We start from the raw sequence: 25,961 nt of genomic DNA, 5'->3' as shown, positions 1-25,961 counted from the left end.
TTGGAGGAACCTTCCTGTCCTGAAAAGGGCAGTGACCAAAAAACAATGAGTCAGCTGTACTTCTGTAGAATAACAAAAGTTTTGGCTTCCTCAGCCTTATCAGGAAGTACAGTCATTGAGGGAGACTGCTGTGTATATGATTGACAAAGCAAATAAAACACTCCTCACTCCCATGAGGCCAAAGTGGCCTCATGGGAGTGAGGAGTGAATAGGAGTGAATAGGAGTGAATAGGAGTGAGCCGCACTGTCGGCTTCTCTTCTGCTACTATTCCAGCATGCGTCTGGGAATATGCAGCCTTGTGATTGGCTGAGCAGCGATAGGGGCAGGGGCTACTGTGTACAGGAGGCTTTGATTGACAGGTCTAGTGTGGCGCTATGTGCTTACTGAAAGATAATTTATCCCTTTATTAAAATATGCTGGATTCATGTTAATGTCTATTTAAAAATTAATATATATGTATAAAAAATGTCTAATCAACCAAAGATTTGCAGTACCTCCACGGACCCCCTGTATAAAGATAGAAAGTGAAGCCAAAACAAGTAGAGCTCCCCCTGGTGGCTGCCTGTAGGCTGTAGTATAAGTCATAAGCTCCACCCCCCTCCATGTTAGTGGGCGGGACTTGGTTTCTGTCAATTTAGGTAGTAATAATGCATAAGTTTTGCAGTTTTGCATGTTTATTCACATTTTTGAATCCAGGTCCTAGGGCGAAAAAGACAAATACGGAGCCTGTTCGGTTTCTATTTTTCCACTCGAGTGGACGCCCGATGATGTCATAGCGCCACCCCTCCAGCCTCTCTGGCGCCTGATGCACTACAGGTTTGAGACATTGCTGCATTAAGATATTGAATCTTGTTGGGTGGCTATAGTAACATATATACACTGTCACTTCACCACTACGAAGGATAATTATCGTACCAGAAGCTAAAAATTGTCGTATTTTTAGGAAAATGATTGTACATACCCGATCTGACGTTGCTCAGGACCATCTGCTAAGTAAAACATTACCGATATATTATACGTTATGATGATTTTACTTAAATAAACTAACAGAACTGTTTGTGTTTGCTAGTAGCCATATAAGGGGTCAACTTATCGTACATTACGGGATTTTTGGAACTACAGAGTTCTGCAGCAGAAACAGCGCACTCTAGCTGGGTATGTCTCAGCCTCACGAAATGTGGTTCAAATTTAAAGGGGCGCATTCCTTGTATCAGAAGTCAGTTCGAGTGGATTTCACGACATCTCCAAAGTCCCATTTTCTACTCTTGAGTTTCCAAGATGGCCGCCTCGTGCGTAAACAGTACTTAGAAGCTCCTGTAATAATAGCTCCTATAATAGTGTATTAGCACTTCTGATTAGTTTTTGCTGCATTAAATTGGTCGTACAGACAGGATTTGTCTACATACATATGTTGAAATGCTGTTAATTTAAGTTTTTCAAGCGTTATATGGGAACTACAAGCCCATGTTGCGCAAACATCGGCTAAAAACAACAGCCTGGTAAAACCAAAACAGTGCCAACATTTAGTGGAGACGTGTTGATCATATTCATACACAGTCTTTTTTTTTTTAAACCCCTCCCTACTTCTGTCTAGATAATTTACAATGGAATGTGTTGCTCCTTCTTCCTCTTCCTCCTTTCTGTATCTAAGGAGAGATTGTTTATCAGAGACACGCTGCATAATGTTTCCATTCTTCTAGAGATTGTGGTGTCATCTGCAAACTTGTCATACTTTTAAATCCATTTATTTTTTCCCCCTCATTTTGTCCAATCAAGTATTTCCTTCTAGTGGTTTAACATGTCTTGTTTTTTTTTTTTTGTTTTTTTTACTTAATTAAAGCTAAGTTAGTAATTAACTGCCCCCAGGTCAGGAGGGGGGCGGTTTCACGAACATTAAACTGGTTCAATGACTGCAGGGGACACAACTCTTCATACTTCAACATGAAAAGGAAGTGAAAGAAGAAAGAGGAAGAGGAGAAAAAAAAGAGTAAGTGATAATAAAAAAGCTGAAATAAAAGCATTCAGGGTTGTCAGTCTGGTTTACAGACATTTGCATCGTTGATGGTAAACATTAGATATTGGGTCGGTTATGCCCTAGAATAACATGTGGTACAGTTTTAACTTCCTTTTTTGTGTCCTTGTTGAACTGCTGACCTTTGATTAATTTCTCCTTTATCAGCGAATAATACCTTTCACCATCGCACCTCCTGAGTGCTTACAAGGTTTCTCTTCTGTTGTTTACAGAGTCTGCAATCATCTTTCAACCTGAACTTTTTAATCTGCAGAGTTCAAAGTGCAGCTGTTGAATTGCACAAGTAAACAGACGATGGATGGATTGAGATTAATTCATTATTTTTTTTGTCAATGCTTCAACTAAACCCTTGCCATTTTCTTCAACTCTCTTTTATTTAACTCGTTCCCTTTTTCTGTGATCAAATCTTTATTGAGATAAAAACTTCTTCAGAAGGACAGAACGGCCAAAGAGTCGCACTGGAGTGGATGTGAGATCCACCTGTCACTCAAAGCAGACATGCCGTTTAATTATGCATACCTTTAGCCTTTTGTGTACTTTAAACAGGTGAATCATATAATTTCTCTCCCAGTGTGGTTGGCATGAATGGAGGAATTAGCGTTGGAGGTGCTTGTTGACTTCTCCGGTGTGTAACCGTGCACGTGACAAACAAAACCTCCCTTGTCTCTTATCTTGTCTGTGCCTGAAACATCTTCACCTCAGAGTGCAAACACATAAATTGGCTGAAGGTGAAGCGTCACCTCTGCTTTGTCACGCTTCCCTCCACATGGATGAACAGTGACAGGCAACAGTTAAACAGTTTAGTTAAAAGTCTAGATCAAACGTTTCTAACAGGGTGTAGAACTATGGAGGACCAACTCTGCCATAATTAAAATTAAATAAATACCTACAAATATATGCCATGAATAAATAAATAAATGATATTTTAGCCATTTATTTATTTATTACATACATCCATAGGTATTTTTCATTACTTAATTTATTAGCTATTTATTTTTAATTATGGCAGAGTTGGTCCTTCATATTACATAGGGGGTGATAGGCATGAAGAAAAAATAAATAAATACCTACGGATATATACAATACATAAATAGATGTCATTTTCAAATATATTTAGGTATTTATCTAATTTATTATTTATGGCATATACATTTAGGTATTATGTGACTAAATTATTTATTTATGGCATATATACTTAGGTAATATGTTATTTATTTATTTATATATGGCATATATTTGTAAGAATTTATTTTTTATACATTAATCATTTTATATATTTTTAATTATGGCAGAGTTGGTCCTCCATATAACAGCATGGAGGAGATAGGTCTGAACAGGAAAATAATAATAATTAATATCTACAAATAAATACATATACATACATAATTACTCTGTTTTTTATTTATTTATGACATATACACTTAGTTAGTAAGTGATTAATTAATTTATTTATTTTTAATTATGGCAGAGTTGGTCCTCTATATACACAGGAGGAGATGGGGTGAACAGAAAAAATTAATAAATTAGTACTTACAGATATATGCAACCAATCAATCAATTAATGACATTTTTGGCATATATTTAGGTATTAAATGACTTCATGTTTTTTTATTTGTTTATGACATACATACTTAGTTAATAAGTGATTCATTTATTAATTTAATTTATTTTTAATTATGGCAGAGTTGGTCCTCCATACCACACAGGAGGGGAGACAGGCCTGAACAGAACAACCTGTTTTTCTGGTTGGATCAAACCAGCCATTAATAAAAAGATTTGATATGAACAAATGGAACTACAGTTTGCAGCACACGATTACACAACAGAACAAACACCCTCGAGACAAAATGCAAAATTTCATCAGAGTGTAACGTACTTAACAGATTAACGGCTCGGCGGGGTGCACAGGCATTTATCTAACCAGTTTGTTTCTGTCTCCATGCCAGCGTTTCTTTTTTTGTTGTTTGTTTTATTTCCAGGGGGTGAAAAAGGCTTTGCGGTGCTTTGCAAACTGACTGACACGTTAAAGAGTAAGAAGTGATGTTAAAACGCCGTCGCACCCGAGGAGGTTTCTTTATTTGTTGTCAAAGTTTTCACATTTGTTGTGAAATGAAAGCTGCTCACAGATAATACCACGCTGCGTGCGATAACTCTGATTTAAAAAAAAAAAAAGAAAAGAAATAAAAAGAAAGATAGTCTAGTTGATAGTGACACTAATGGGAATAAGCGAGTTCTTTATTATTTGGTTCATTATAGGAGGGGGGGCCAAACATGTCCAACAGTGAATTCCACCCTGAGACGAGAAGATAAAGACGAGCGAACCAGGGCAATACTTGTATCCTAACCAGGGTCAAACACGTTGCACTTAAAAAGCATTCCAGCTTTGACCTCTCTGGAGAGAAAAGAAAAAATCTGCGCAATATATTTTGGCATCCGTGGTATTAAACTAATCAGCAGTGTTTGGACTTTCTCAAAATTCTTTTAAAATCCCCCCAAAAAGCTCAATAAAAGGTCGCTGAGTGGCTGAGTTTGGGCTTCGGATGTTGCAACACAAAATGCAAAAATATTTCCACCAGAGTTTAATACTTTTTAAAGTTTCTCGTGTGTTTTTGTCGTATCATTTAAGGCCGTCTCACCTCCGTCTCAAGGTGCAGCCGAGTGGATTTCCACACGTTATAAACGCTGGCGTACGGGAGGACGTAGACGCTACATCATGAACCTTTAAAAAGCGCAGCGACGATATCACAGGACTCTGGACTGCAGGTGAAAGGCTACTTGTCTATAAGGAAGGAAGAAGGAGAAGTGGATTTAAGAAACTTCCCACTTCCTTTTCTCAGTCTTTCTCTAAGAGACTATTTACAGGCCACATTTTATTTATTTACTGCTAATTTACAGCCGCAAACTTAATTTAAAGAGAGAAATACTACATGATTTTCACTGAGTTCTCTTCTCTCTCTTTCAGAGCTCCTATCCTCTAATTCTTCTCGATTACTACTCATGCAATTGTGATCTACTACTGTAAAGCATGTTAACTGGTGCAATAATTAAAGTATATAACCGTAAAAGAGATTTATTACAGGCAGCTAAAACGTCACACACTGTATTCTCTCTGGCACCGAGCTCCCATCCTCTAATTTCTTACCTAATCTAATTCCCTTCTGTACTTTTATGTGTTTTTAATCTGTTGTATCGTGTGTATTTGTTGTGTGGACCCTGAGTCTGGAATAAAATCTGTCTAAAGTCATGAAAGTGTGTGCGGCTGCTGTAGACGTGTTTATGTCTGCGGTAAAGATGTGTTCTATAGATATCATTGGATTTTTGCTGTGTTCACAACCCACATTTGTTAAAAACGAGTTCCACTTTGTGAATGTTTCAGCTCTTCTTCTTTAACTGTGCTTAGTTCACACAGGCATCACTTCCACTGTTGCTTTTTGCACTTTATGAAAATGAGCAGTGTGCACTTTCTTAGTGCTTACTTAAATGTTGTGTGAACTGCACCTGTTCCTTATTCACAGTAAATATATTTTTAAAAAAACATAGCACAACACTGTCACATCCTCTTTTTAGTGCCGGGTCACAAAGCAAGTGGACGTGAGTTTGCACTGATGTTCACTGATGCGCTGCTGAAGAAATAGTTCAACTTTTAGGTTAAAGGTTTAGCTTCAGTTAGCGTAGCTTAGCTTGGCATGAATACTGGAAGCCGTCAGTAGTGGGTTTATGAGCTGTTTTCTTTTGATTCCACCGCAGACTGTAAATAAATATGGACTTGTCATCACTTCCTGTCATTTGCCAAACTTTTGCGATGAGCCACGGCATCGATGATCCTGACCACACTTCCTTTCAGACTCATTCACACTTTATTTTAATTAAAACCACACTCTGCTCTACATCCACCAGCACACTGAACTTTTTAAATTTTATTTTCTTACAACTCTCACGGCCCGACGGCCCACTTTGGCAACACATAATCGTCAATATGTCACATCCTGTAGCATCGAATGACTAAAAATTACTTGAACATGCATAAATATTATATTAGCCACGTAAAATGTCAGAAAAAATAAATATTTGACGTGCATTTTAGAGCTTATGACCTATACCGCAGCCAGACACCAGGGGGAGCTGCACTAGCTTTAGCTTCACTTCTGAGGAGCTCTGCACTGTCTGTGGGTTCCACATGCCATGCTATGCTAAGCTAACCTGCTTCGTATTAAACCTGCAGACACGAGACTCGTCTAATTCATCCGACAAGCAAACAGTGTCGTTCCTCTCGCTTAAAGGCCTCGTTGTGCCTTTACTTGCACACAGTATTTTAATTTATGCTGACTCCTAATTCTCAGTGATTATGCGGCGGCATGTCGCCCACAGACGCCTCTTTTCTCTCGGTGAATATTACTGAACCTAATAGAGCTGATGCTGGAAAATCCCATTCGCACCCACATCCTTTACTTGTTTACCTACATGCGTTTAAAGGACGGCGCAGTGAGGCGGGAAGTTTTTTTTTTTTTTAACAGAATCAGAAAAAAACAACCGTCTGTGATGTTTTTTAGGTTAAAGATCAGACATCAACACATTGAGATTCATGTTTAAAGTCCAATTTGGCGACAGAAATAAAAGCTTTTTTACGTATTCATTTAGTTTTATGTCAAATCCTTTTATTCGACTGCCTCTGTGGTTGTGCTAATCATATTATGTGCTCTTTATTTTTCTTATTTCATTTATTTATTAATTTCCTTCTCTGACCTTGATGCCAAAGCGAAGACATTCTTAATATTATTGTCTCTGCAGGAACAGCTGGAACAAAAGGACACTCACACACATTCTCGATTCTTTGAGGCTAAAACGCAGATTGTGTTTCTCTCCTGGAGTCCTTCCTCTGTTCAAACCCTCGCCTCCTCCTCCTCCTCCTCCGGCCAGCGCGCAGCGGCCGCCCGGATCCACTTGGTGGTGCTGTGGTTGTGCGGAGACACTCGGCTTTTGTCTCACTTCAGATTCAAACTGACACATTTCTGGGCTTTTTTTATGCAAGTTTCACTGCGAAACACAATGAAAGTGAAGAAAGGTGAAGAGAAAGAAGAGTTTCGTGTTAAATAAAGATTCTAAAAATGACTCAAATTCCATTTGTGCATCTTGTGCTGACACTTCTTTTGAACTTAAACGTGACTTTGTGCATATACTGTATGTTGTCATTTACCGCATGTTTTCATGTTTTTCATTCCCACTAAACACACGTGTGATAAATAGGATGAACTAAAAAGAATCTAACCTGGTCACATGACTCCCTGTTTACTTTGTGGACGATTTCCCAGTCAGTGTGTACGTATGCATGCAAATCTGTTCTGAATATGCACAACGACGAGCCATAACATTATGACCACCTTCCTAATATTGTGCAGGTCTCCCCTGTGCCTCCAAAACAGCTGCAGCTCAGTAGAGGATGGACATGGGCCTTCTGAGGGGGTCCTGTAGTGTCTGGTGGGTGGGGTCCTATAGGTTGGGGGGCTCTGTGGATCATCCCACAGATACTTGATCAGTTTGGGATCTAGTGAATTTGGAGGCCAGGGCAACATGTTGTTTGTTTGTTTTTTAGTTGTTCTTAAAGCGTTTTCTTTTTTTTTTTTTTTTTGGATGGATGGATGGATGGATGGATGGATGGTTGGCGTGGGGGTGTCTGGTCTGGTCTGGTCTGGTCTTGCTGTGGGCCACACGTCTAAGTAACATCCACACCATGTTTCAAAAGTTTCCCAGCAGAACACTGAATAATCACAAGGTGGTTCAAATGTCATTTACGTCTCCTGTCAGCGGTCATAATGTTGTGGCTGTTTATTGCAGTGGGAAGAATATTCAAATTTCAGATGCGAACCTATCAGAACCTGCTAAAACACCGTGCACCCCCTCCCCTCCCCCCTCCTCTTAAAACAGACACCAGTTCTGCTCCGGCCCCGACAGCCGTGACTTAATGTGTCCTGCGAGGTTCCCACCTGGGCGCGTAAACACTGCGCCTCGCGGCCACGCGTGGCTTCTCTCCTGCCCCAGCGTTTGCTGTTTTTTTTTTTTCTTTTTTTACGGCGCGCATGTATCACTCGGTGGCACCCATCTATCTGGTAAACCTTGAAAAGGCCGCGGAGACGCTGAATAAATCTGAGGGTGACACTCTGACAGCGCCTGATCTCGCCTGTCCGCGTCGCCTGAAATCTCTCTCGACGATCGTAACTCGGCAGCACATTCTGACACATTCCTCGCCGGAGCGGAGGCGCGCGTGTGCGTGCGTGTGTGTCCGTGTGTGTGTTTGCGTGTACATGCTTGCCATCAGATAAACCGGCTCTAATGTCGCCCGTCAGGAGGAAGCGGTGCAGCGTGATGCAGCTTATTCCACTTTGTTTGTGTGAGTCCGGAGAAGCTGCTGCAGTGATGCAACCACCGAGGCTGGCATGTTTGTGTGTGTGTGTTGTAAGAGGGGGTATGTGAGTGTAATTAATGATGTGTTCCTCCTCTTCATAGGGTAATAGGATTTCCCCACCCCAGGCGGTAGGGGGGGGGGCAGCCTTGCACATGTGAGACGGGAGGGAGAGTGTGGGTTTACTGCAGAGTTAGTGAATGGGAGCCCCATGTAGTGATGCCAATAGAGGGGCTGTGTGTGTGTGCGTGTGTGCATGTGTGTGTGTGTGTGTGTGTGCGTGATGGGGGTGGGGGTGGGGGTGAGGTGGGGTGAGGTGGGGGGGGAACAAGCGAGTGATTTATAACAGCTACTTCAGGTCTCTCCTCTCTCTCCCACAGCAGCGCCACAAACACATCCATTACAAAAGTACTGATGTTAATGGGCTTGGTGTGTGTGTGTGTGTGTGTGTGCGTGCTACCCACAATGCACAACTGTGAGTGTGCACGTTTATATGTGTGTGTGTGTGAGAGAGAGAGAGAGAGAGAGAGAGATAACCGGGTGCTACCAGGTGAAAGGAAGGTGAAGGTTACCAAGGCTGTTTCACTGGAGGTTCACTGGTGCACGAGTCTTAAAGTGCACGTTTTTGTGCATGTGTGTGTGTTTATGTGTTACTGGTGCACACATTGCTTTTGTGCATGTGTATGTGTTTATATGTCACTGGTGCACAAGTCTTACAGTGCACGTTTTTGAGCGTGTGTTTATATATTTATATGTTACTAGTGCATGAGTCTTATTGTGCACACTTTTGTGCACGTGTGTTTATGTGTACATGTGCGTGTGTTCATATGTCACTGATGCACAAGTCTTACAGTGCACGCTTGTGTGTGTTTAAACGTGCGTGTGTGTGTGTGCATGTTTGTGCGTAAATGTAGGTGCATGTGTATACAGGCACACGGCCGATTTGTTTTGGACTTTTACAGAGTGGGCTAATTCCAGAACATTGCCAGCCCCCCTCTCCCCCCCACCCCACCCCTCCACCCCCCTCCTGTGTTCGTGTTTGTGTGTCTGTGTGTCTGTGTGTATGTGTGTATGTGTGTCTTGCTCTGCTGGTGGAGAAACGCAGCCGAGGAGATGGAGTGATAAAAAACGGAATTGAGGAAAATACTCTAGAGAGTAAACAGAGGGAGCAAAGAAGAAATAAATAAAGAGGATGTAGAGCTTCCTGGTAATGGACTGGTGGACGCCGAGGTCCACACACACACACACACACACACACACACACACACACACAGGCGGCCTGTCTCCTCTCACATTACCCTTTACATTAAAACCAGTCAGGGGGAAAATTACTGCAGACCTGGGCCACCGTCTGCCCACCTGGCCCCACGGAGAGAGGAGGGGACGTGGAGCCAGAGGAGGGGATAAAGAGGAGGATAAGGGGATGAGGAGGTGGGAGTGAGGGGAGGGGGCGGGTGGTCAAGGGACCCGGGGAGGCACGGGGGGGCTGCCCAAAGGCTCTGGTCTGGAGTCAGTTTCATGCGAGTAGAGGATTTGTGGCGCTGGAGCCCGAAGGCCTCGTCTAACGCCACCAGGTTTAAAGGGAAAGAACTTTATTTTATATATAAAGTCAAAACTTAACTTCCTGAGACCAAAGGATTTGTTTGAAATGCATCTTAATTTCTTTAAGATGAGATTAAGATCTTTAGGTGTTAAAAAAATACAGAAAGTAGCTTTTGACAAAAAATTATGTTGATTATTTCAGTGAATATTACAATTTAAGTCATTTTAACCACCAGAGACCCTGCGTCCTCATATGGGGACATTACATTTTTAGGTTTGTAGCAGATTATTCTGCTTCATTTAAACTTTTATCCTCTAGTTGGTGCAAAAACACGATAGCAGACATTTCAGTGGATTCGTTCTGCAGCTGATTACGTAACAAAAGAGCAAAGATGCACAAAACTCATCATATTTTACAGCTGAAACTTGTTTATTTATGTTTATTAACTTTTCTAGTTTAATTTGACACGTGAACGTGACAAATTAGTAACGAGCTATAACTTCACTAATTAGCAAATACTCGCTTGAGGATATTGGGATTTCTTTATTATAATATACAGTGAAATAATCCCCCTGTCCACATATAAGGACACATATTTTTCCCCAAAAACTACTACTTCCTGTTCAACGATGATGCTTAGTTTTTATAGTTCTTGGGTGCTACTGATCCCAAACACCTCGGAGTAATTAAAAATGCCAAACTACAGCTCAGGTCTCAGGAGGTTAAATGCACCAAAACATAAAACTGTTTATTTCAACGCAAAAAGCAGAACTGGAAATTGTGAAATTCCAACATCCTCAAACATGTCACATCAAACAAGAAATGTTATTAATAAGCATAAACAAACAAGTGTATTGACCCTTCACTATCAGTACAAAAGTGTCCCCATATGAGGACGCCGGGTCTCAGGAGTCTATTTTTTTTTTCTTTTAATTCTAACACTGGATCAAATGGTTTTATTTAATGTGTTTGGTATTTACCGTCCTGCGGATCCTTTCAGGTCCACTTTACTTTACTGCTCTGCATAACTGCATAACGTCAGGGTTAAAAAAACAAAACAAACAAAAAAAAACACATGCAAATAATAAATAATAATAATAAAAACCTGCGCAATTGAAGAAAGTCCACAGGACAAACGACTAGAGAGAAGTTTCCAGAAATGTGATTAAAAAGGGGTCAGAACACAGTTTTAATATTAACGAGTCACAAACACCCAACATCTCCAGGAATCGTAAAACTCTGACCAAGAAGCTCATCGTTCATCTCTTCTCTGGAAGCATTTGTGCAAATATTTGCAGCGCACCGTGCACCAAACAGTTAGCAACGAGCTAGCAGCTAACGAGAGACAGTCATGTCCCTCAGGAGTGATTATTTAGGTTTAACTTAAACATATTTGCTTCCAAAGACAATATGATTTAACTGATTTAACTGCACGTATAATCTATAAAACATCTTGTAATATAAAGTGAGTACATGGGTATTAATAAGGCCGGAGCTGTTGTTAAAACTCATTAACCTTTTCTAAAATACGACCCAGTGTAAAGAGGAAGCGAACGCTCAGAGCGTCACAGGAGGCTGGAACGGACAGTTAGTTTTATTGTGGATGCATCGTATTTTACAAGCGTGTTATGTTTTCCTTTTTATTTATTTTTTTTTGTTTAATATTAAAACACACGTGTGGGAGCGACGTGTTTTTTCCGTCCTAAACGCAGTAACTCCCTTCGGCTGGTGGAGGGCGACGTGTGCGGCGACGCGGGGGCAAGAAGGACAGAGTTTCAAGTGGTAAGAGAAGGTTTTTATTACCAGTGCTATTTACATAGAAATAATACAGCCTTACCCCTTCTGTGCCTCCCCCCCCATCCCCTCCCTCCCTCCCTCCCTCCCCCTCTTAATTGCACACACACAGACACACACACATGCACGCATTCAATCCAGTCACTCAGGAACACACACTTTTCACATCCAAAGAATATCTCCGTCCTCCGTCTCGTCCCGACGTCCAAAAAGGAAACCTGGTGAAAACAATACTTTGAGGTTGGGGCTAAGTCGCCGTGGACAGACACCGGAGCCGGCGTCAGGATGTGCGGTGAGACAGTGCTGAAAGAGTTCAAATTATTTTTATTTTTTTTTAAAATAGGGACGACACTCGGCTCCTGATCTGCTTCTAAAGAGGCTGAAAGAATTTAGAGGAACTCGTCCCCCCCCATGTTTGCTCTGATATGAAATGAACCCCCCTCCCTCCGCGGCCACTAGATGGCGACGCGCGCCTCGGAGCAGACAGCGGTAATGTCACAGATGTTGTCTGCCCCCTCTTTTGTTTTGTCTCTTTAGAGGAAGGAGACCTCAGCTGTTGAAGGACATTCTCCATTATGGGTTCAATGTTCTTTTGAAAATCATTTCCATTAAAACATGTTTTTTTAAAAGGGACGGTAACAAAGGGAAGGTCAGGTGAAGCCGTGTGCGGAGCAGAACTATCAGGGCCGCCTCCGTGGGTGTGAGGTGTGTGAGGTGTGTGTGTGTGTGTGTGTGTGTGTGTGGGTGCAAGTGTCTGTATAATTGTGTCCGTGTTTTGAATAATGGTATAGACATCCTTATTTTAAGCTGTGATCAAGAGCACTTTCTTTTTTTTCATGTTTGTGCATTAAGGGACTTGTAGTCAGAGTGTGTGCGCTGGAGGAAGTCAGTGATTTGCAGCCTTTGATTTTTTTTTTTTTTTTTTTTAAATGAGCATCGTTTTTTTTGTTGTTTTTTTGGACTAAACAAATCTTGATTGAATTGACATTAAAGTGTGTATGAAAAAACAAAAAACAAAAAAAACCCTTGTCTCTGTTTTACCCAGAGGAGTCGACTTAGCTGTGAACGGAGCAACACAATTAAAAAAATAAAAAATAAAATAAAAAAAAAAAGAAGAAGGTGGTGAGAAATGAACAAACATGTCCCCTTTGGCGTTTCTCTCTAACGTGTCTCTAACGAGAATGAGACGATACCTTCGTTAACAACGAGAGGGAGGGAGGGGGCGAAGGAGGAGAAGTGGAATCGCTTGTTCTTATTATTATTTTTGTTGTCGTTTTTTTAAATCCGGGATCTGCTTTGGAGTGTGTCTCTGACTTTTTCCCGTCCCCGTTCTTGCTTCTCGTCAAAATCGGAGCGAGGTTTTGAAAAAGTCCCGTGTAGAAATTCTTTTGTTTTTGTGGTTGAATCGTCTCCTGAATTGAGCCGGGCTGCAGCTCAGCCCCAGATATATGGTCCCTGCGTTTTTTTTTTTTTTGTTGTTGTTGTTGTCCTCTACCAGGCCGTGGCCTCCCCCATCTCCTGGCCTTGGTGGGACATGGGCGCGCTGTAGCTGGAGTTACTGGCCAGAGAGAACGGGGGACTGGGTCCGCCCCCGTACGCCTCCCCCGGGACGGGCTGCAGGGAGCTGGGCAAGCCCGGCTCCGGACTCGGGGTTTCCGCGTGGGAGATCATGTCCGTGAACCTTTGGTCGTCTGACGGGTGGTGGCCCGAGCCCTCCATGGCTCCGGGGCCCGAGCCCAGGATGTAGGGGGACTCGGCCGGGGACTGGGCCTGCGAGGACGGGGGGCCGTGGGGGAAGAAGTCGTAGTTGCTCCCCGGTCCGTAATAGTCTCCTTGGTATTCTGCGGAGGCACAGGAGAAGACTCGGGGTTAGACCTTCGATCAAACACAAGAAAAACCTCCCCAGAGCAGAGAGCAGACACACACACCTCCACCAGCACCTAAGTGGGGGAATTGATCATGTCCAATTTCCAACCAGCCGCTTCTCCAACAGCCTCATTTGAGTGTATAAACAACTCCACACCTCTCCAGCTCAGTTCTCTCGCCTCTTACACACTGCATTCATCTCGCTCTTCCATTCAGCTCGCAGCCAAGCGTGAGCCTCGATGGATTCCCCCGCTCAAACTTCTGGATCTGGATGAGGAAATCCAAAATGAGATTTTCCAGCCTCCCTCCCTTCCTCCCCCCCCCCCCCCGGTGTCAGCTCCCTCCCTCCCTCCCTCCCTCCCTCGCCTCCACCTCTCCGGGCTCTGGTTCTTTACCTCGAGCTACATCTCAGCGTCTTCACTTCATTCGGACCTCGTGCACATTTCTGATCATCTTCTTCTTCTGTTTGTTTGTAGCATTAGCTTCATTTCAGGTGCTAACCTGAACGTGCAAGATGCACCTTCCTGCAGATGTTTCACAATAAGAGCGTCACTAAGAAATGAACGGTGTGCGTCCACTGAAACACTAACACATGCAGATCAGGTTATTAACATTAACTTGTAATTAGAGAATAAAAGCCCTGTTCTCCAGTGCAGTTTAAAGGTCTCAGTCACATAATAATAATAAGAATTTCTATACAGGTCATATGATATTTATTTAAAGTTTTATTTTCATTGACTCCTTGCAATGACACCACTGACCACTAGGGGTCTGCAGAACCCATTGATTTAAAGCACCACAGGACACAGGATACGTAACCTACGTACATAAAGTCTGACGCTGTTTTGACTTTAATACAACTTTTTTACCAGTCGGGTTAATTTTCATTTCTACTTCCTGTTTCACTCTCGACAATTAATTAATTAACTGAAACTTTTCGCCAAAGACGAGTCGTACGAATGTTTGTAGCTTCGAACCTCCTCAGTTAACCTTTCCTCCGCCTTATTATTCCTGTTACACCTTTATTTAACCAAAACAATTCATTTGAAAATGGCAGAGAAGAAGAAGCAGGTGGAAACACTAAAGAGGAAACAAACGGACGGATCATCGTGAAGCGAAGCTGCATTTCTGGGACCTCCCCACCCTGGATCGAGGTGAATTTGTCTCTAAAATCCAGCAACATGTCTGACACAGTTTGGCATCGTTTAAGATATTTAAATTACAGCAACAAACGCAACAACAGAAGCTGGAGAAAGACGCTCTTGTTTCCACGGTTCCCTTTTGTCCTCCTCCTTCACTCACCGCTGCACCGGCTCCAACTCTTTAGTTCGTGCTTTCACCTTGACACCGTCGTGCTGCCGTGTTTTCAGAAACTTTTATCACAGGAACCGACTGTAAAGTCTCTGAACTTGATGTGCGAGCGGTGAAAGTTATTTTCATCGGTCGTGCAGAGTCGCCCAAAACAAGAGGACACACACATGCACCATGGAGGCAAAAAAAAAATGACTTCTGCAGCCTTTAAGACGTAAACCTGAACTCAGAAACCAAAAAAGTCTCATTCAGAAACGCTCCACATCTTCTCTGTTACCTGAGTCATGTAGCAGCTACAGCAGCTGAATATCTATTACATCTAAATATATATATATTTAACGTATATCCACATTTAAAACTCCCTCCCTCAGCAATATTTGAGGCAGATTCATGACTGATATTCCTCATTTTTTTTTAGCTTCCTTGAAGAATTCCCCTAGTTTTCATGTAAAACCAGCTCTGACCCTTCCCAACATGCAGGATCAGACCTCTTTTAGCCTCGCGTTTCACGTCTACATCTCATTTATTCCTCCGTATGTCAGAGAAATTAGCAAAATGAAAACGTACCATGCATCTCCACAAACAACGCTCCTACTGTCTCTGAAAACCGGCCCTTAAGATGCTCCCTGTGTAAAACTTGCAGAGGTGCATGCACCTGAATTTAATCTGTGGTATCAGCGAACGGACGAACCAGAACTAAAAAAGTGTCGTTTCTGTGCTGCTCCGTGTCCAGATCGTTCCTTAGCACCGGGCTAATGAACTTCTCCTGCAGGTTCTTGGAGCAGCTCCGTATGTTCCGTGTTAATATTCCGTGTTAAAGCAGCTTTGTCCAGAGGGAACTAAATCACAGGCCTGTCATGGAACGACTCAACTCTTATTTCATCCAACCATCAGAGACACTTTGTCGTAAACTAACTCACCTCCGCCGCAGTCAGGCGACGTGCGTGACTTCTGTTACGCTCACTTTATGATTCTGCATCAATATGACGCCCAGAAATCTAACTACGTGTCTGCGAGCGACGCAGACGACAAGTTTGCTTGTTAGCGGCTTGTTTCTGCTTTAGTGTTTCCAGCTGCTTCTCCGTGACCACAGTTTTAGAATTGATTGTTGTGGATCAGTAAAGATGGAAAACGCAGAGGAAACGTTAACTGAGGAGGTTTGAAGGATGTTTGTATGACTTGAACATTTCAGTTGAGGCAGGAAGTGGAAACAAAAATTAACCAGACGAGCAAAAAACAAAACAAAACAAAAAGATACAGCGCCAACTAGTGTTTGGGAGGTGTTATTACAGAGTGAACCAGGCCGACCAAGGCTACGTACGTAAGTTACGGAGTCTATGTCCAACTCCTTTACTGTCGATTTCGACGATAATAATTTATCTCACACAAAAGAATATATGGATTAAATATCTAAATGCACAAAATGCAAAGGAAAAACTAAAGATAACAGATACTAAATAGACAGACTCCAGAAAAACATGTTTATAAGGAACTTAGTTTGGATTCGAGGCTGGTTAGTCCCAAAAAAATCATCCAGCGAAATTGTTTCCAAATTCAAAAAGTGTTGGAAACTGTGACGACTACATCACGTTTTAAAAAGAAAACAAACCAAACCTGCTTTTATGAGTAACTTCTTCATCTTTTCTGTCTTGTGTGTGGATTTTAAACCTTTATGTGAATCAGGGCGTATTTTTATGTGTAAATTCTTACATGTTTTTTAAGATGTCTGCCTTAGGACAGAGGATGAAATTTATGTATTTATATTGATGCTTTTTGCTGATATGTTGATTAATGTCCATTGTCCTATTCAAATAAATAAAAAAAAAACAGATTCAATGAGATTTATTTAATGTTAGGACCAGTTTCTATGGTGCAGTTTCCATCTTTCTTGTTGAGCTCTGAGTTCAGTGCTACTCATCGATAAAACAAACGTCTTCTTCTACATTTTCCTCCCAAAAATCATCTCAAACCACAACGTTCCACAGACCTGGTGTCATCGCTGGTAAAGTCTGGGAAACGATCATCAAAAATACGAATGCAGGTGGTTTTATAGTTAAAGGAGCCGCCTGGAATCACCTCCCGCACCAAACAAACCTCCACCTGCCTCCGTGCTCCTCACCACTCTCACATCCTCCGCTCCAAACTCCCCCCAGTTAACGTTAAATCCATTCTGCTTCAGCTCCACCTCGAACTGAGATCGATGGCAGGCTTTATCCCGCCGGCCCAGATGTTACGCTGGCATTTCTCCACTGCCGCCATATGTTCTCCTCCCTCCTGCTCCAGAGTAAACAGGAGGAACCGGGGCCTAACGGGTTAGACATCGAGAAACGTGACGCCTAATTATAACATCTACGTGTATTTGCGATTGCACCACGTAGGTTTTTTTTTTCTTTTTTTTCTTAAAATTATCCAGAGAAACAATAAGAGGTGACATGACTTTCACAAACAAGCTAATTATTTTGATCTCACAAACGGGGGCCCCCGCCAGCTCGGCCGACCTTGAAAACAAGCTCGTCTCGTGAATGCGTCGGGGAGGGCGGGGAGTGTCGAGACTATAATCACGCATCGCACATGCAGGCGCATCATCATCGTACCACACACACACACACACACACACACACACACACACACACACACACACACGGGCATCCCTGCCTATAAACAGCGGCGTGAGGAACATAAGGCTCGGATAAAGGCGACGCCGTCCGGAGCTGCTGCTGCTGCTGCTGCTGCCGCCGTCGCCGCCGCGGCACAAAAGGGTGTGAAAGGCAACGTGTGAAGAAAGCCGGAGAGGAGAGGAGGATGGAGGTTTTTGTCCTCCGCCGCTTTCTCCTCCCACTCCCTGCGTCGCAGCCTTGACGGCTCCGGCTTTTTTTATTGTGTCCTCAATGCCAAGGCCCTTCAGGTGGATGCGCAACGAGCTGCATAGAAACCGCGGCTCCCGGGCTGTCCATCAAAAACAAACTGCTGATGTGCATGACAGGTGCATCTGGTTTATTCCTCCGGTTCAGCGTCGGGTGGAGGTGGTGGTGGTGTAAGGTGGGGTGGGGGGGCCTGTTGTTATCTCCTGCCCACCTGCTATTGTCTTAAAAAAAAAATTAAAATCTACCGTTTTTCGCTTAGAAAGTAGCTTTTACTGACACACTTTCCTGTCGCATTTAGAATAATTCATTTTCTCACAGTTTCTCACGGCTCCGTCTCCGACGTGGAACCTTTTTCGCAACAAACACTCCACAAGAAAAACTGCATTTTGACCTTCGTCTCCACCAGTCGACGAGCGGCGCAGGAATCTATTCACAGCCCTCCACAAAGTTCGGTTTGTGTTTCAGGTGGATCCCGCGTCTCGGCCTTTTGCCAACATCCTCTCATCTTTTCAAACTTCACACACCTGCTATTCATTGTTACCTCTTTTAAAAAAAAAACACTAATTAAATTTGTTTTGCAGCGTTTCTTTGCGACTTTCAGCGACATGTGTAAAAAAACAAAAAAAGGTCACGCGATTCGTTTAAATAGCCGCGTCTTTTGGTTTGTTTGCAGACGCTCGCCGGGACACGTTAGTTCCCACCCAACGTTCATCCCGCGAGCTGTTTAACAAATGACGGCGCGTGTGATTAGTTTTTTTTTGTTTTTTTTTTACACGTTATTGACGTTCCTCTGTGGAGCCGATCGCTTCGTCTCTGCACAGACAAACAGTGGGTGGAGGACGGAGGGCGACACCGGGCGGCTTCTTACCTCCGTAGTAGCCGTAGGCCCCGGGTCCCAGGATGTCGGGGTCCTCCAGCCGGCCCCCTAAAGGCCTCATCCTCCTCGGGCCCCTGAAGAAGGCGTGTCTCCGGGCCCCCAGAGCGCTCAGCTGCTTCATTCGCCGCTCTTTGGATCTTCTGTTCTGGAACCAAACCTGGAACCAAAAAGTGAAAACGTGGTTGTTTTTTTTTAAGGTTACCAGCAGATTTCATCATTTTGTCTTTACACCATCCCCCCCCTCCTCCCCCGTCTCCTCCCCCCTCACAGCTTCTAATCACAGCCACTATAAGATCCACTTGGCTGCACCTTGCACACACACGCACAAAAAAAATGAACGGAGCTCAGAATTCCTTTTCCTTTTCGGATCTGAACCCCCGTCATTAAGTTCCCTTTTGAAAACCGGTCCCTCGCCGCCGGCTCCCGGCTCCTCGTGATCCCGTCCCCCTTTCTGAACCGCGTTCCAGGGCGTCACAATCAGCTCTGGCCCCCGTTCATTAACTTAACCGAGGTGTAAATTCTTGGAGCCTGAACGGAACGACCGAAAATCTGCACGTAATGAAACCGGAAACCGGACGAGAGATAAAAAACAAAAATAGAAGCGTTGGGTCTAAGAAGGGAAACAATTAAAATGAGAAGTAATGTAAACGCGGGCGCAGCCCCGCAGCGGAGGCTAAACTAAACCCCGCGAAGCCGCGGAATCAGAGCATCGCTACGCTTAACTAAACTTTCTTTGAAGAGGGAACAAAGGAGGATTTGAAAATTGCCAAAACGGCGCACGCCATATGGAAGAATGTCTCGTGCATCATAAGCACATAACACGTCTTGTTTCGCCCTTTGCATCGCTGCTGCATAATGATGTATGTTCACACCGGCTCGGCTGCACCAGAGGCAGGATCCCACTGCGCCGCAGATTAACAAAAACACACACACACACACACACACTTAAAGAAGAGGAAAAAAAAAACACCTAAAACCACTTAGGCTGTGCTCTCTGTGCTCCAGCGGCAAAGGCAACACCTGCTTATTGAGAACAATTGTCTAACTGTAGGGTACATTTTTATGGAAATGCTCTCGTTTCCCTTGAGAGAGCGTTGCTTAGGGATTACATACACATGCTGGAGAAGCAGCGTGGCTCACAGGGCTCCCCGCGTTGAGAGCAGTGGTATTTAACACACACTGAACGAGGAGGAAGATGACGAAACGGAGCCTCCATTTTGGCTCGGAGCAACACAGGCGACGGGAGGAGGAGGAGGAGGATGGAGTGCACAGACGGAGTAATGGACTGACTTATTGATTGGCAGCCTGACTGACTGATTGATTGATTGATTGATTGATCCACACATATAATAAAACACCCTTTTTTTCCCCCTGCAGCTTGTTCCACGGAGGAGAAGGCGGCGGAAAACAGGCTGCAAGTGAGTAAGAGCAGAGAGGTGGGAAAAGGGGAGGGTGGTATGTAAATCTGTGAAATCAGCGATAATTACAGCGAGCGCACAAAAAGCCACATCACAGTTGGCAGAGACGGTGCTAATCATCCTGACACAGTCTGCACCCAGACACCGAGTCTGTGTGTGTGTCTGTCTGTGTGTGTGTGTGTGTGTGTGTGTGTGTGTGTGTGTGTGTGTGTGTGTGTGTGTGTGTGTGTGTGTGTGTCGAAAGGATGGAAAAAGGCAGACAGGGGGACGGGTGAGAGGACGTCCAAAACAGAGCACGTTATAGTCCACAACATGTTTGTGTGGACGTGTGAGGGTGGGAGGGTGGGTGGGGGTGATGGGGTGATGGGGTGAGGTGGGTGGGTGGGTGGGGGTGACCTATCACTAATTTCACGGCTGTTACTGGTGAAATAAAACCAGTGTCTGCACTAAATAAATCAAAAATTTTTTTTTAAAAAAAGCACAATGTTTATGCATCAGTAGAAAATCTGCTACTAGAGTTTGAATTTGTAATTTTATTTTATTTTTTAAAATAAATAAATAAATGAAATGAAAGACTTGCATTTAATAGAAGTTGTGCACATTTTTAAATGTTTATATTTAACACAAAATTTGGTCAAATTAAAGCTTAAATTCATTTTAATATGTGTAACTTTAACGCCACTATTTCTTTCTTTTTTTTTTTTTGGTGCTTCCTTTGTTACAGACACTTATCATCATTTTGTCGTTATTACTTAAAAAAACAGTTGACTCACAGCCTGTGAGCCGGACCATTTAAATGTGGATCTATATCCTGCTAATAGTCCGCGCAGCGTTGTGACATTCCTCTAATAGATAATGAGGCCTTCAATTAAACGTCTGCGCATTTCGGTAAAATTAAAAGGTAATTTCGCTGATTTATAAGCCGTCATTTATCTCTAATTCGTCTTTGTCTGTCTCAGATCCTCCCCCAGCGCCGCGTAAAGACTTTTTTTTTTTTTTTTTTTTTTTTTTTAAATAATAACAGCAGCAGCTGATCTCACCTGGATGACGCGCATGTTTAGTCCCGTCTCCTGCGCCAGCTGTTCCCGGATGTGCCGGGTCGGCTTCGGCGTGGCGACAAACGCCGCCTTTAACGTTTCCAGCTGCTTGGCCTTGATGGTGGTGCGGGGCCCCCGCCGCTTGGTCCCGGAGTTCTGCTCCTCATTCTCAATATTGTTCGTTTCCTTATCTGAGGACGTTGAATTGTCCGTCTCCTTTATGTCGTCCTGCATTGGGTCCTGCAGATCCGGCGATAAACTCCTATCTGTACACGACGACACTGAAGGAGGGAAAACAAACAAGAGGAAGGTCACGATCCGAAATGTCAAGGAGGGATGGGGGGGCGAGGGGGGGAGGAGGTGGGGGGGGGTCCTGCTTTAATTGGGCCTGGAGATGCGCAGCGGCGACGCGTTATTGTGCGTAAAATAAAATCCCAATACGCAATATTTATCTTTTTCCTTTTAAAATATATAATTTTTAAAAAATAAATATGTAAGTTTTAATTTTTATAGAAATATTAACAGAAATAATCCACAAAAATAAAGGAGGAAAACATGAATAGAAACGATATTTCGCAGAAAAAGTGGAAAAATCACCACCTGGTTTCAAAAAAAAAATATATATATATATATATATATGTATATATATATATAATTCCATATAACGATGTAAATAAAAAAATATCAATGTAGGAGATAATAATAAAAAAATAAAATAAAAATAGAAAAGCATGGAGCGTGACATCCACGGTCCACGGGCTGTGGAGAGGGTCCGCTAAGGATGAATAGACAGAAAGAGGAGCAGCGCGCACGGTCAGACTCATCCCCAGCGGACCCTGGCCTACAATAGCAGGAAGCTATTGTTCTGTGGAGGTAAATATTGAAACTATTCATCTCACATGGTTGTTGTGAAATGCTCTCCACGGACCGATGAAAAGCGCTAAACAAAAAAAAACAAAACAAAACAAAACAAAAAAAAAGATCTTCCAGGAGAACCACGCGTGTCTTTTTCCTTTTGTCCCCTGAAAGGCCGGTTTATTTATGCGATGGGGCTTTTTCTTATAATAACTAACATTAAACAACGTGGCCACAAGGACGTATATACACATATTTATACACATTCTTTCCTTTTTGAAACGATGCCTGTGGTCGCGTCTCTTACCTGAGTTCAGGTTGACCTCCTTAATGGCCCCGGAGCTCAAATAATCTTCTTTGCACACAAACTTGTTTTCGTCTATCACGTACAGTTCCTCTCCCGTGGACAGCTGCTTGTTACACACCATGCAGGTGAAGCAGTTCAGGTGAAAGACCTTGCTGCGGGCTTTGCGGACCAGGTCGTTCGGTGAGATTCCCTGCAAGCAGCCTGCGCATTTTGTGCCAAAGCGCCTGGATGGAAAACAAAATGGATAAATAGATTTAGCATTTTTAAAAAAGGAATAAATAAATAAATAAATATTATATTCTGCTTTGATTATTATCCACACAGTTTTAAATCGAGCCTTATTTTAAATGCGCACATCACTGACAATAATAATAAATATTGTTTTTAATAAATATCAGTTCTGTTCGGTTCAATTTTGCGCAATTACGCGTGGGTTGAAAATACCAAATAATAATAATAATAATTTAGATTAAATGTGGTCCTTTTGAACGCGTAGAAATATTATAGTATTAAATATCTAGTAAACAAACAGCCACAAATAAACTAAAGAACGAACTAAACGTGTCCAGATATTTCTCCATAAACCACTAAAGGCGCTGGAGTCATTAAAGAACATTTCTATAGGTGGAGATAGAATTATTATTATTTTTTTTCTTTTTTGATGGAGGTGCTCTGACAATAACCCCACGCAAAAACCGTATTAGTGACAATCAACACATTGTAGCCACGGATATATTACGGGATTAAGCAGAGTGGGAGCATCTTAGCGTGAAAATCTTCTCTTAATCCATATTCACCCGCTTAAATACTGGGTGGGAAGACTCATCAATTTGATACACAAATAGCAGCCCAAATAAATTCAGCAGGAGAATTCTCTCCCCCCCTCTTTTTTTTTTTTTTTTTTCTCCTCCTGGTGTGACGGCGCTGGATCAGCGAGGACGCGGAGGGAGAGGTGGAGATGATTCTTTTTTTTTTTTCTCTTTTCTTTGGTTTTTGGTTTTGTTTCTCACCTGCGCTCCCATTCAGGTCTGAGCAGATGTTCGAGGCTCACACTGGGCCTCATGTACCTGGAGCATATATAGTGCTGGGGAGGGAGGGAGACAGGGGGGAGGGAGGGAGGGAGGGGGGGGTGTTTAAGCCTTTGGCTGAGAGCAAGCACTCCTTTTTTGTGGAGCATTGTTTTAACACTAATGTAGGCTTGTCTCCCCATTTGCAATGGTATCGCTCCACTGTCCCCCTTTCTCATGCATGGCCAAGCCCCCCCTCCCCTCCATACTCCCCCCCCCCCTCTACCCCCCCAGTGAAAGGGCACAACTCTACTTACACAACAAATGGACACATTAGGGTGATTACTGTTTCGCCTGGCTAATGGCTGCCCATTTAAATCCAGCGCTTGATGATGGGACCTGCGGTAATATGATGGTCAAGGCCGCGCGAGGCCAATAACAGCCCGTCCCGACAAAGGCTGATGTGTCTTACATGTCATTAGACAATTTGGGGGAAAATAACTGACGCACACACAAATGAAAATGATGCTAAGAGAGTGAGACAGGACAAACAAGGGGCTTCACTTATCACTCAATTACCTGGAACACTTTTGGGGGAATTGTGAACCGGTTAATAGCCTAATGGCTGTTTGGGAAAGTGTTGTCTGGAGCTGGAAATAGATTTTTTTTTTTTTTTTTTGAAATGCTAAACGCAGGATTCACGTGGACGTGGGACAAAAATGAAATTTAAGCTGTCCTTTCTTTTATCGTGGAGGCCCTGCTCTGTTTGTCGAAAGGCCACACGGTTCATAAAGGTTCGTCTTATTTCACATTAATCCTCCACGGAGACAATTAAACTCTCAGGGTTTGAGCTGGACCGTGTGTCGGGTGTATTTTATATTTATTCCGAGTTAAAAGATTATTATTTTTTATTATTATTATTATTTCAACTCTTACAAGTGGCCTGATCTGTTTTAACCTGTGACGAAGTTTGGGAGTTTATAAGGTAAAAATATTAGTGGCTATATTTTTCTAAATATCCGCCTTTATTTACAGCTGTTGTTTTTTTATATATATATATATAAATGAATATTTAATCCAGAGATTATTCTTCGTCTTAGCTGTGCCGTTAAGGAGCCTTTCCCCCCGTGGAATCAGAGCAGAGTTTGGGAGGATTCCGGCTCCAGGATTCTGTCTGTCTGTTACCTGAAAAAGTCCATTTTGCAATAGAGCTTCCCGTCCCTGGAGAAACACTTCTCGGTCAGGTTGCAGTTGCATTCGCAGCACTGGACGCACTTGGCGTGCCAGGCTCGGTCCAGCACGTTGAGGAGGAACCGGTCCAGGATGGGCCGTTCGCACCCGGCACAGTGGACCATCATGTCGCCGGCCTGCAGGACGCCGAGTGCCGACCTTCCCGCACGGACTGCGCTGCTCGGACCTGGGCAACCCGGGTCTACGCGGAACAACGTCTTGGCTCCGGGGAGGGTGAGCTGTCAGACGGAAACTGGAGGTCCCCTCTCGCTGAAAGGCGGCGGAGTGACAGTCCGCGGGGGGATCGCTATAGTCCTGGTCCCGGTCGGGCTGCGCTCCTGCTACTTGTCACAATCCACAAATCCAGAGGAGAGGAGGAGAAAATTTCAGCTGCGCCAGCTGATGTTCTGCGTAATGGACAAACCGGGCATCTTCTCTCACGGCCGCGCAGTTAAAAGATCATTATTCTAGCGGCTTTATTTCTAATCATTCACCCCCTCTTGCTCATGCTTTGTTTTGGGTCCAGTAATTTCCTTCGGGCTCACCTCACGTCGCCACTTTCGCATCACAGTGCCTGGGTTATCACGAGGTTTTGCCAGCTCCACGCGCATCCTGCGCTCAGATTGGATGACGCCCTTGTTAATTCCCGTGCCAGCGGAGCCAATCACAGCGCAGTTGTTATGGTTACGCGCTCGTAGCTGTAGCCTCCGAGCGGACCTGAAGCACACGCCGCGCGGAGATACCTGGGCCGTGGATGCGGGGTGTTTGTAGTGGCGCTGCCAGGGGCCAGTGGAAGGTTCCACGGCGGGTCACGGAGACATCTCCGACTATTATACGGGAAACAGGTTAGACGGTGCAGCTCACATCCATTTTTTCCTTGTATCGAACCTTAAAATAAATAAATCCTCTGCTCGCAGGACGGGCATGAATATGAATGGGTGTATTGGGAGTGGGAGTAGCCGAACAAGGGCTAATGCTACACAACCTTATAATGGCCTTGTGACAAAACCGCTCCTGCGTCCCGGCGTGTCCGCGCAGGGCGCAGGGCGCAGAGGAGGGGCCGCGGGCCTTTTCTCATGCACAAAGCTATTTACAGGGAAATGCGATGGATTAGCTGCAGCTCGTCAATGGGGAGGGCCCGGGCGCCCGGTGCCTTAAGAGAGGGGCCGCCAATCGAAGGGAATTTCAATATTTACCAACAGCCTCGTTTTGTTAGTTGCAGATAAGCAAACACGCACCGTGTCAGTGGACGAGGCTCCTCCGCGGGAGTTAATGTGGCCGCATGAGAAGGACGTCAGGTGTGAAATTTGACTCATTTTACGCGATTACAGGCGTTTAAAGGCCACAACACAAGGACTGTTAGTTCTACACATCTATCTATCTATCTATCTATCTATCTATGTATCTAATATAAATACATCT

The 25,961-nt window shown here is 43.6% G+C and overlaps 1 protein-coding gene across 1 annotated transcript; it reads right to left on the bottom strand.

The window, feature by feature from the left end:
• Positions 1 to 12,769: 12,769 nt before the first annotated feature.
• On the bottom strand, positions 12,770 to 25,690 carry lhx5 (LIM homeobox 5). Its single transcript, XM_047569086.1, has 5 exons — positions 24,495 to 25,690; positions 22,303 to 22,526; positions 21,144 to 21,421; positions 18,677 to 18,842; positions 12,770 to 13,608 (listed from the first exon to the last, which is right to left on the bottom strand). Exons 1-5 carry the CDS (start codon positions 24,665 to 24,667, stop codon positions 13,259 to 13,261), a joined length of 1,191 nt encoding a protein of 396 aa, XP_047425042.1. The 5' UTR covers positions 24,668 to 25,690; the 3' UTR covers positions 12,770 to 13,258.
• Positions 25,691 to 25,961: the final 271 nt, after the last annotated feature.

Source organism: Mugil cephalus, chromosome 19 (genome assembly GCF_022458985.1).
Source record: "Mugil cephalus isolate CIBA_MC_2020 chromosome 19, CIBA_Mcephalus_1.1, whole genome shotgun sequence".
NCBI lineage: Eukaryota > Metazoa > Chordata > Actinopteri > Mugiliformes > Mugilidae > Mugil > Mugil cephalus.
The sequence above is the reverse complement of the archived record's forward strand: the minus strand, read 5'-3'. Positions and strand labels throughout refer to the sequence as shown.